Source organism: Pollachius pollachius (genome assembly GCF_949987615.1).
Source record: "Pollachius pollachius genome assembly, chromosome: 16".
NCBI classification, from domain to species: Eukaryota; Metazoa; Chordata; class Actinopteri; order Gadiformes; family Gadidae; genus Pollachius; species Pollachius pollachius.
In genome coordinates this window covers 16413815-16426493 of record NC_136949.1, presented here as the reverse complement: position 1 = coordinate 16426493, position 12679 = coordinate 16413815, and the positions used below count along the sequence as shown (strand labels likewise).

General features: G+C 39.6%; 1 protein-coding gene across 6 annotated transcripts in view; it reads right to left on the bottom strand.

Annotated features, from left to right (window-relative positions):
- Window positions 1–1913: 1913 nt before the first annotated feature.
- Window positions 1914–12679, bottom strand: part of adgrg6 (adhesion G protein-coupled receptor G6) — an 87978-nt gene continuing 77212 nt past the window's right edge. For 5 of the 6 annotated variants that reach the window (XM_079753829.1, XM_079753831.1, XM_079753832.1 and 2 more), the window contains 3 exons: window positions 12133–12234; window positions 10454–10609; window positions 1914–4687 (listed from right to left, as the gene is read on the bottom strand). In XM_079753829.1, the coding sequence (XP_079609955.1) occupies window positions 4476–4687; window positions 10454–10609; window positions 12133–12234 (470 nt within the window). In that variant the 3' untranslated portion in view covers window positions 1914–4475. Of the gene's footprint in view, window positions 4688–9699; window positions 9742–10453; window positions 10610–12132; window positions 12235–12679 lie in introns of all 6 variants that reach the window. The other variant, XM_079753834.1, reaches the window with a different exon arrangement.

Below are 12679 nucleotides of genomic sequence, written 5' to 3'. Positions count from 1 at the left end.
TAAATCCAGCCATGGAAGCGTGGCTCACAGATTATATAATAATTTCCTAGTGAGTTTCCTACTAACTCTTTTTTTAAATATGGATTGGATTCGCAGATGCTTATCGCAGTCCACACATCTTGTGATGCCAAATGTTCAGTTAAATTAAAATTGAGATGTTGCATCTGCATAGATACAATCATCTCATGACACTCTGGGTATTTAAAGTGCTTCCAAAATAAACTTGTGCTTTCAAAATACTTGTGCTCACGACGAAGACGACTACAGTTTTCTTTTAGTACCAATCAATTAATCTTGGTTTGTATCCATCATGTCAATAGCCCAGGAAAGGCCCATTTCTCTTCCTATGGTTTATCATATGGTCTCCAGGTGACAGCATTAGTCCAAAGCAATCCATACATGTCCAAATGCTCCTGGAAAGGCTGTTTCTTTCCATCTTTTTCTTTTATCATATGGTCTCCAGATGACAGTGTTAGTCCAAAAGAATACATGTCCCAGACAGTGGAGAGTCCCGGTGGGATGTCACGTGTAAACAGCCATGAGTAAACAACAAACCATGATGTCACTTTATTGGGAAGTCAATGAACATGATCATTTGAACTAACGCACACACACACACACAGACACACACACACACACACACACACACTCTGATGAAGGGTGGTTTCTGATGCTTGCCTCTGGTATGGTGATGTCCGGGCTAGTTAAGTCTCGCAGAGTGGTAATGGTTCAACACGTGGTTTATTTTTGCAATGGCTAATTAGTTTGTGGCTGAATTGTAGCCTCCTAGTCAATTCAGTATGTAAACTCAATTCTGTAAAAAAGTTAAATCACCCCCCAATTGGCCTGCTGCAATAGATTCACATCCCCATGATTGCAATGGAAGCAATGTAATGTGTGGGCAGATTCAAAGAACAACCAAAGATGAAAAAAATGTTGCCTGCTCCCCTGTAAACGCCCCTTCAATTCAGTTTCAATAAGAGGAGGACAGGTGTATTACATCCACGCCTCATCTAACAACAGTGGGTGACCGGTTAACCATCACAGCCAATGCAAGGTTAAGCTTGTAGTATTGGTTTAAGCTATAGAGGGAGCCGTCTAACACAAACCAGTGTACATCTGGGGTTTGGATTTGGTTCTCCTTAAAGGAAAGTAAGCATTCCTTCAACCTTCTGGGCCACAGGGAGGGGGTACACAGTGTTCTGTGTTGTCCTGTTGCCTGGAGAATCTCCGGTGTTTATCCATTGTTGCTCATCGTGACGATGACAAGTGAACCCAGGCCAAGCCAGAGTGAGTCTGGTGAGCTGGACGTATACCCTGAACTCAGCACAACAGAGCCTGGATGACGGCTGACAGGTGGTTCTCCATCCAAGTTCCTCATTTAGAGGATTACTTTATAAATGTCCTGGAATTTAACGTAATAGTATATAAAATTCATATTTATAATCCTCATATGAATAGGAACAGACTCTGTTTTTTTTAAACTGTGGGTCGCGAGCACCAAGTGGGTGGCCGGACGGCAACATAAACAAACATTAAAAAACTTTCACTCATCAAAAGAGGTTGTTTTCTCTTTCCAAAGATATAAGTGTACCGCTTCATGCCTTCAATTTAACTGCTATACTAAGATACTTTTTTTGAAGTCTCAAAAGGGGAAATACTTTATTGACAAAGGTGTCCTAACTCACTTTATTAACTTAGTAATAATAATGTATAACATATTTTCTGCACAATATAATTGGCATGCAATGGGAGTCTGGTATAAATAAGCCTCTCTGCCCGTCTGATCTGGGTCTGTGTAACAAGCTTGGTGGCTTTCCCTCTGGCTTAGCTCAGTCTTTAGTTATTAGATTGTTGATATGCCAAACAAAAACAAGTCAATAAAAAGGAGAGCATAACAACCATGACATGACTCCTTTATAGCTTCCAAAAACAGTTTCACAAACATATCAAGACTTATACTGTAAAGAAAGAAAGCACTTTTCAGATATCATTTTTACAGAGTATAGCATATAAAGCAAATAACTGATGAACATTTGTTACAAAAAGGCCTTTTTCAAATAATTATAATTATTGTCCCTTTTTTATGAAGCAACAAAACAAACAACAAAAAACATTTAATTAAACACTGTGAAGATATACATTTATTTTCTCCATCTACTATTGTGATTCATAGACAGGAAAACTGAATGACGAATGGTTTGCTTCAAAATATTTGAATCAATGAAAATACCTTATATCTTATTTAACAGAGTGATATTGTGATGGACAAAACATAAACATTAACAACAAAGAAAGTAAAGTTGGACCAAAGAACAACATCGTGTTTCTACAAAGATTATCAGTAGTCATGTGTATGGAAATCTGTAGGACAGTCAAGTATGTTTGAGAAATAAAATAAAAAATAATAATATTACTTCCCTTTGTGAAAAAAATACTAGCTACAATGGATGTAAATAATAGAGCAGAATGCACTTGCTAGCAAAAAAAAACCCACAAACCACAAAATACCAAAAATAAAGAAATGTAAAAAAATGTACAGGATAGATTTACAGGAGAGACAAGCCTCAAAGACATAGCAAACAATTCCCAAACTGACAACCAGTAGATGGTAAGTCTTTGGGTAGATTTAAAGATTCCAACTGTCAGATGCTAAGCTGTGGTGGTGCTAGGGACATACATTTGGCTAGCAGTGAACATTTGGGCTCGCTCTAAAGCTAGCAGAAGACCCATCCACTGCTCTACTGTATCACATTGTATTATAAATGGAAATTTAAAAAAATGGCAACAACCATCCAGGCACACATAAGGTAATGAAGAAAGTAGGCACTTAGAATAAGATATTTACACAAATTGTGGCTTTGCACATGACCAGTTTTGACATTAAACCTCACAGTATTTAGAAAGAGGGAAAATAATGAAAAACATTTGAGTGATTAGCAAACTACTTATCCATCTTATCTGCCATTTATTTCCCCGCTGGTTTCTTCTCTGAAACCAGCCTGAACAGCCCCCCCGCCCCGTCTGACCACCAATGGGGATAATAGACGACAACCGTGGATTCCAAGAAAAACTTTATGCGATCGTAAATACTTTTTACATATCCTTTACCAACAAACCTAACATTAACTTTATGTTCCGTTTAAATCACAGGTAAGTCACTTAAAGTCTGGGAAGGATTGCATAAACAGATTGTGCTTGATATATAAGGCTCATTTTTACATAACAATTACACTGTATTGAGATAGAGAGATAGAGATAGAGTCTGTCGGGGGTTACGTTTAGCGCTGTCAAATGACATGGGTGGCAACTATTGCATTATTCAATGAAGGAAGTAATTCAAATGTAAAATAAATGAATAATGTTGAACTGCATCCAATCTGATGACCCTCACTAAGAGCTGGTGACTAGGAAGATCAAATCTGAAAGTTGCTCAAGGAATTCCTCTGTAAGGTGAAGCCTGGGTAAAGCTGATGTTCAGGGTAAGGCTGAAGTATTCATGACACCCTCCAGTGCTGTGAAATCACTACAGGGGTTCCGAACCAGAGTTTCAGGGAGAATAGGTTGGAGAACATCAGAGAGATGAGGCCATGGGCTGACCACATCTGAGGTTTTTCCATAGTGAATATGTTTATTCACCGCACCACTATGTTCCCACTGCTTAAAGTTAAAGAATATGTATATTTCAAATATATTTTTTTGTATTTTCTAAATTGACTGACACAAATGAACATATGAACATAGTCGTGTTACATTGTCCCTAGTCTCTCAAATCAGATATTAGATTAATGTTTTAAGTCTGATGGCAGAAAAGGTCATATCTGTGAGTACGGGCGTGTCACTTTCTGTACTTTATATACTATATATATATACTTTACATTTGTATCGACCAATCATGTTGCTGCAATCTGAGTTTTCAATAGAATATGTCTGTTATGAAACAAGAAAAAAGGTGTATCTTTGCCCCTTGATTCGGCCCAGGCTCTGTGCCTTCTCCCCAAGAAGTTCTGCTATAACACAATAGGACTGCTACTGATCTGAGATTATGTTGTCCGTATTCACTACAACTAAAGATAGATGCTTGCTGAAATAATACATATTTGAAGCAGGGATAGGTCCAAATACAACTTTATATGCCTAATGTTTAGTTTTGGTATTTTTTCTTGGATTCAGGTGAACTCAGTAAGTCAAAACGTAAGACATTTTGATTGTCACATCGCAAAAAAATACCAGGGCCAGAGTCTGAACTGTAGGGGAAAAATATAAAAGCATGGCAAATATCAAATAGGTGCTTGACATTCCAGAACTTTCATGAATATGCCGCCAACAAAACGGTTGATGAAAAAAACAAAACAATTTGAGCTGCACATTCTGAGACTGTTTTGCGGAGAGAGAGATACAAAGAGAGCAGGAGAGAGAGAGAGAGTGAGAGAGAGAGAGAGAGATAGTGAGAGAGAGAGAGTCTTGCAGAAGCTTCAGAACTTGGTGCTGTTGCTGAAGCTGTCAGACAGGATGATGTTCTTATAGAAGTTGTCTGAGCGAGTGGAGCAGTAACCTTTGACCTTGTCTATCATCTGGCTGACGGGCAGGATGGAGGTGGAGGAGGAAGAGGGGGGTGTCTCCGGCTCGGAGGATGAGGAGCAGGAGGAGGCACACTTGGGGCTAGCCTGGTTGTAGAAATCTTTACCTGGTAGTCCGCAAGAGGGGGAATAGGAGAGAGAGAGAGAGAGAGAGACAGAGACAGAGACAGAGACAGGGACAGAGAGGGAGGGGCGTTATACTTTACAACTTGCAATATAAAAACATGGCAACTTCATATGACAAGCTGAAAAATCACCTCATGCAAAAATACCAACACACAAAAAGCATCTCACTCTAGATTCCTGTGCCGACGTGTGCAAACCGCATTAGATACCAAATCAGGTACAAGGCTCCTTTGTGTGACTGTGCGTGAATTTGCGTGGATGCATAAGGCTTGTCTTTTCCTCTCAGTCGAAAAAACAACAACAAAACAATGAGGTGAGACCTTCTAATGGTGTGTTTGGAGATTGACTCTGAGATGGTGTTTGGATCTTCTTGAACGAAGATCCGAAACTGCTTCTTTGTACAAGATATTATAGTAGTAGTAGATTAGCATGCAGCCTCGTCAGAAACATAAAACCGCAACTCCCACAATCCTCTTCTTTCTGGGACCTCTACACTTCAAAAATAACACATATCCTGGTGTTCATGTTAGGAAAATAGTCTTTACTTTAACGGAATGCATCGACAATATTTTCAGGACTTCAGCCCAAGAAAAATACTGTTTAATGCCAAGGGACACCAGATATTATACAGCAAGTGTGATTTATAGTATTTTGTACAGGGAGTTCAGACCGCACCATGTCTAATGAATACAGCGACTTGGGTTTAAGCATGCTATGATTATGTTGGATTTATTTTCAGGCAAATATTATGGCTACTTCCTTTTTATGTTTCCTTGTTTTTCTAGAATGTTTTATTGTTTTGCAGACTTTTCTAAGCTTTGGTATGTCATTTTTTTCAAATAAATGAAAAACAGTTTTTAAAGATCTGTTTTGGATTTGGTCCACATAGTACTACTACCTGAATACTATTGTGTGTACTATAATACAACGGGCCAAACAATTTTTTACTAGCTCCTTACTGCAATGGTGTCAACGGGGTAGAGGTTATTGAAGCAGGAATGTTTAATCAAAATTAGAGAAATGGGTGCCTTTATAGACATCCTGTCCCTACACCTTCTCTGACTTCGCCTTCTGACCCCTGACCCCTGACCCCTGACGTGGAGGAAGAACAGAGATCTCATCCCACAGAATTCCACAGTAACATGACCACTTTTTGAAATGAAAAACTGGGATATTTGTAGTTTGGTGGTCCAAATATTATCAAAATATCTGATGATGTTTTTTCTGAAATAAAAAAAAATAGGACACATTTAAGTTTTTACTTATCATGGTAAATATAGTAATAAAGTCAAATATTGGACGCAATGGGTAGCTATGAGGTACCTCAAGCTTTGGTTAACAAGCCAAAATCGACTACTTTCTATTGTGAACTGATAGCCTGTTGCTTGGGATTGATCACGGCTGCTTATGGCATAAAGTCAATGGATAGCGAGCGGACACGTAGCGAGGCCGCGTCAAAGCCTATGAAAAGCCTATCACAAGACCTATTACCAATCGTCTCGACATGAAAATTCATCAACAAATGAGAACCTCAAATCAATTCATATATTTAGTAATCCTATTTTTACAGGGGCAGTTGGTGTGGTACCCCCTTTCCACAGGCACTAGCCTCGCCATGCCCGGGCCAAGCCAAACCCAGACAATACGGGCCAGGCCAAAAACAAAGATGAATTGCAAAAAGAAGTCCTGTTTGGATTTAATTTTCCACTTCATCCAAAGATCAAGTTTGTTCAAAAATGTGCATTCCAGATTTGCTAAGACAACGGTGAAGCTGTTCCAATTATTGCGCGCTTGGCTGCCAAGGATTTGCGGCTTAAGATGTTTTCACCTCAGCGTGACAACGGGAGAGGCTAGACGCTACACGCTAGGTGCATGGCGCTAGATGTTAGCGCTAGCATTAGAATGTGAGTTTTGCCCTTTATCGCCCGATAATAATGATAATATTGATTGATATTTTGGTTGATATTATTTTATTATTCCGTTTTAAGGGATTCTGACCAATGCTAACTAGTATCGGTTGCCAATAGTAACCAATACTAGCTTTGATTTAACAAGGTATTCCATAATATCACATTGTGTAAATAAGTAAAAGCGATAATTAAATGTCCTAATTCTATTGTTGTAGTATAAAAAAACTATATATTTTTTGTCTGTACAGTGCAGCATTGTAGATTTATTATTTCTAGGAATTCAGTAGCTGCAAGGTAGGTAAGCATTAAGATAACAACATTTATAAAAGACAAAATGAAAAGCAGACATGTATTACATTATAATGCAAAAAGGCCTTATAGTGCATATGTATAGAGGGGGGAAGAAGGGATCCATTTCCATGCAATATTGAGTAACCAGAATAAGGATTTGTCTCCGTGCTGTCATGCTGTAATGCATGACAGTTGTATTAACTTCTGCACATGCAGCTAGGAGCTGGATAGTAAGGTTTTAGCATTAACTGGCAGTCAATGCTGTAATATTACTTTTACTTTTCCCCAAATAAACTCCCCAACCTCTACCAGCTGAAACCATCATTTAAATGCAAACCAAAACTTAATTTGGTGTAAAAAGAAAATAACAGAAGAAATTTGAAAGGTAACTGTGGAGGATTGATTTTTCAGTTATACAAACATATATTTAAATATAAATACAGGTTGTGGTTCCAAAATAAATATACAGTTTGTAGTAGCCTATACCCACTAGAGAGTAGCCAACTCTCTGGTGGGTATAGAGTTGATTAATTTTATGCATATATGACATTATAATCTATGCCTGTTTTTCTTTATGCTTCATGCGTCAGTAAAGGCTAATGTTCAAGGGTAATAGTAAACAATAGCATAAAATACAGTTTTTACCTAATAGCCCATGGCTATAATGTAGTTTTCTGTGATTTAGATAGCAGGAAATGAAGTTTTCTTTCTTTTTTATACGAAATAACACCAAACAAATTGCCATATGATGCAATAAATTACGCCAATCCATTAACAATTCAAGCAATAAATTGTATCCGTCTCCCTCTCAATTCACCAGACTACAGTACAAATTGTATAACTTTGAGATTATAATTTCTCAAGCCATTGGTCGGAGGTACTATTTTATAGCCTAAAGATTACTAATCAAAGGTTTTGTCATTTCCTCAAGGATTATTTAGTCAGTTATCTTGGGGAAATGTTTATTGTCCCACTGTTTCATCCAAGTACCTTTTAACAGTTTGGTCTTTATTGTAAAATGGGGTCTTTATACACTCAGGCTCGATGCTGTAAAAAGTTGAGCCAAATCAATAGTATCTGTCTGCAGGGTCTTGAGGCCAGCCCAGGGCCTTGGGTGTTTGCAGACTCCCTCACTAATGATCAAACAAAATTGTGCGCATCGTCCAAAAACAAGGAACAAATTATCAAACTCCCTCCCCTGACATGACCTGATGACACATTCATACTCCTTTCATGTTGCCTGGCTCTTAGAAAATGACAGAAAGTAAAGGCGGACATCTGAAAAGCTTACAGTAGTAACTTAAGCTTTACTACTGTATCTTAAGTAACTTAAGTTATCGGTTGAATGTTTCGGAAACAATCTATAAAACATTCTAAAATGTTATTTTATTCTTTTTGTTCAAGATTTATCTAGGTACACCTTGTACTTTAGATAAAATAATTGAATGATTCCTTTTGGTAAGTTAGGCAGGGAAAAATTCAGGACACAAATATTGTTGCATGTTCTTGGTTTCCTTATATTCGAGAAGGTTTCCTCACCCAACTAACCATTACTCTCTTCTGTGGCCCTCTCACCTGGGAAACAGGTCACCTTTGAGCTCGTCCAGGAAATTACAACTTTGAAGACATAACATCAAAACAATTTCTTTGTTTTGATACTTTCATTTGTATATTAAAGTGATTAAAAATGAATTCAAGCCCATCTGGACATGGGCGGGGGGGGGGGGGTCATTTTGTTTTTTCATAAGGAAAATTATATTGTACTAGTCTCGTGGCTTAGTGCTGTTTCTGAGGAAACAATGTGGTCATAATCGTATCACAAAAATAAGACCCATTGATTAAAGCACGATGGGAACACCAGACCCATTTAAACCCCTTTCCAGGTGACACATGGACAATGACATTAAAGACAGACGGCTCTTTACCAAAGAGGCCTATAAAAGTGAGAATTTAATGAGAAGCAAATAAGTTCTTTCTGGCGGGTCTAGGAAAAGATGCACCTTTTTTTTAAGGCCCTATGTGCCACGAGGCACTTGGAGGACAGGTAACATTGGCATGGCGACGTTAATGTTCACCAATTAACTTCCATTACGCATTACGTTTAAAGCACCAATCATGTCCACTGCTTTTTCTATTGATTACAATCCGAATCAAGATGTGGATTACAACCATAGAAGTGTCTGGATTTAGATCAAATCTCACTCTGCTTCAAGATGGTCAGATAGTAGTTAGCTTGTTTACAATACAGTGGTGCTCACCAATTGTGTTAATTCCAATAGGCACACAGTTGTTACCGTTTTAATTCAAATCAAATTTAAAACAAGACATTAGGGCTGTTATGTTGTGTTTAAGGACCATTCAATAAAAGTCACAGGTTAAGGATGAACTATTCAGCCATTCTTATCTTATGTGCGTCTGGTGGGGGTGTGTTGCTGTGCTGGGCAACCCAGAGTCGCCTGGGTGGGCGGAGCCAGTAGTTATTATAAAACCTATGAGAAGAAATGTGACTCCTCCCACTCAGAGTACCCCAGGTTGGCAACATAGTGTTATGTGACATCACAGCAACCAGCCAATCACATCACTCGGATCATAACTTGCTTTCCCAAACAGTTGTTTGCCACCCACGTCAACAAAGTTGCAAATCCGACTACTTTTAACCACTTTTCGAAGTGACTTGCACAGTTAAGTTGAATTGTTGATCATACGATTGGCTGAGACCATACGTGTTTGGGGAAACAGGGCCAGATCAAATGCCATCGGAAGCAGGAAGTCAATCGGCCAATCAGCTTTACCTCTTGTGGACCTCCGCTCCTGCTATTGGATGGAAGAGCTCTCTACACACCAAACAGAGGTAGATACATAGAGAGACCGTGAGATAGAAGGTAGGGAGGCTCAGTTGTAAATACGAAAGGAATGCGCATCAACACTTTACATCTGCACCCTGTTCATGCAGCATGTTTTAAAGATATGTGTGTGAGTGTGGTTGTGTGTGCATGCATGTGTTCCTTGTTCTGTGGTTGACGGGGTACAGGGTGTGTGTGTGTGTTATACCTGTGTTATTGTGTCTCTTGTTAAAGGGCTAAGGGTGTGTGTGTGTGCATGTTATACGTGTGTTGCTGTGTCATTTGTTGAAGTGTTATTTGTGTGCGTCTGTCTGTGTTTGGCGTTTGTGTGTTATACCTGTGTTGCTGTGTCATTTGTTAAAGTGTTATTTGTGTGCGTCTGTCTGTGTTTGGCGTTTGTGTGTTATACCTGTGTTGCTGTGTCATTTGTTAAAGTGTTATTTGTGTGCGTCTGTCTGTGTTTAGCGTTTGTGTGTTATACCTGTGTTGCTGTGTCATTTGTTAAAGTGTTATTTGTGTGCGTCTGTCTGTGTTTGGCGTTTGTGTGTTATACCTGTGCTGCGTGTCCCTTTTTAAGGGTGTGTGTGTGTACCTGTATTGCTGTGTCATTTGTTAAAGTGTTATTTGTGTGCGTCTGTCTGTGTTTGGCGTTTGTGTGTTATACCTGTGCTGCGTGTCCCTTTTTAAGGGTGTGTGTGTGTACCTGTGTTGCTGTGTCTCTTGTTGAAGGGGTAGAGGGTTGCCTTGGCCTTGGAGGTCCAGGTGGCGCTGGTGGAGCTGAAGGAACTGGAGGACAGAGACTTCCCCAGGTTCTCTGAGCTCACTTTCTTTGTGTTGTTAGTGGGCGTCTTACTCCAGTCTGGAGTAAGACACACACAAAGGCAGAGACACACACACGCGCACACACGCACACACACACACGGAAATACACACACACACAGGCATAGAGAGACAAACATAAACACACACATTTATATTATTAACAGTTACAGTTACACCATTTATATATTATATTTATTTAGATAATACATACAGTGGCATTTAGCGTATAATGTATGCTGACTGTATGCGGAAGTTCAAACACAGTGTCCCACTGGTAGACACTGGGAGCTATCCAGTGCAACCACAGTCTCCTACGGAGGTCCCCGGGAGCTGCCCCAGGTGCTTTGGTAAAGAGACTCGAGCCTGATAAAGTACATTTGATTCCACTGTGATTATTCAGGATGGTAAATAACTCGAGGCAGCCTGGGGTTTGAACTCCTGACCTTCCTGTTGAGAGATCTTTCAGAGGGCCTGCAGGAGGTAAGTGTGCGTGTGTGTGTGTTCTTCCCACACTAAAGCAGGCTCAGAGAGGGTCTCCAGTTCTCCTCCCTCCATCCTTAACGTCTATCCTTTCTTCTACCCATCGGCTGCTATCCCACTCTCAAACTTAATCCTTCATTCCGTTCATTTTTCTCCTTCTTTCTTTATTTTACCCTTAGTTCTTTATTTTAACCTAATTGCTTTCAGTTTCCTCTCCCCTTTCTTCCTTTCTTGCCCTCTATCCTCCTTTCCTATCTCCTTCCTACCTTCCTTCCCTCCAAACTTATGTAACGCTCTCCTCCCTGCTTCCTTCCACTCGTCATCCTACCTACTTTCGAACAGTTTAAAATAGTAAATATATTTAAGAATGCCTGCCCGCAGCCCGGCTCAGTGTGTGTGGATTACCCATCATTCCTTATTCCTGTCTCTAATAACATATTTATCTGGCTGAAGGTTAACCTCCAGGTTCAGTATTGTCCTCCATCGGGGCCAGTTCTTTATCTCCATATTCCTTTGTCTTTTCTTCCTGACAGTAAAGAGAGACGTGTACCTTTGATGAGAGAGGTAGGGCACGACGTAGCATAGTGCCACCGGTGGGAATCAAACCTGGGTCGCTAGGCATATTGGCGTAACATGGTTCGCGTGCTAGTGGGTTGATCCAACAATCTAATTCTCTTTTGGAAAGCATTCATCTTGAATCCTGATGATGTCTTGTAAAACAGTTCAGAGCAGCAGACGAGCTTCAGGAGCGTTCTGAGGGATTGGCGTGGGGTGGGCTGGGTTCTTATGAATTGGCCGCGGTACAACTCATATGCTGGCTAATCAGACCCGGACAAGCAGCTTGCCACAGTCTTTCATTAGTTGCAGAGCTAGCAAGAATGCTTTGGTCTTACTTTTTAATAAATGTTTGGTATTTTATTTGTGTGTTGTTATGTGTGTTGTTATGTGATTGTTCCTGTTGTTTCACATTCCGATGGGAGGAACTGATGGTGAGAAACGCTTGTGAAACAACAGTTCACCTGCAATGTCAGATGGACATACAGACAGATGGACGAACAGACAGATAGACAGACAGATTACCTGAGTTGTCTGCTAGTCTGAATTTGCCACAGCAGAGGTATCTTCTCCATTGCTTCTGGACGTTTTCTTTGAGTGCACAGTGGAACACAAAGATGAACAGACCTGGGAAAGAGAGAGACAGCAGAGACATGGTAGAATTGAGAAAGATGGAAGAGGTACGTGGAAAAGAGTCAGAGAGAAGGAGATGGAAGAGAGTGGGGGGTGACATAACGAGAAAGAATTAAATCCAAGAAGAAAGTAACTCAACTATCTTCAACACTACAAAGATAGATAGATAGTTAACAACTTGATTGATTCCCCGGAGGGGAAATTATTTCTGCAGCCCAGCAGCAGTAGGAAAACACAGGATAAAATATAATACAATAAAAATACTAAGTACTAATTATAACCAAAATAGACACTAAAGTAACTGCTAAAGTAAATGTTAAAGTAAAGACAAACAGATAAAACAGGGCAAACAAAACTGACGGTATAAACAATATAAATAATAGATTACAAAGTGTAAAGTGTAAATTATAAAGTAGCTATAAGTGAATAAATGCAAATG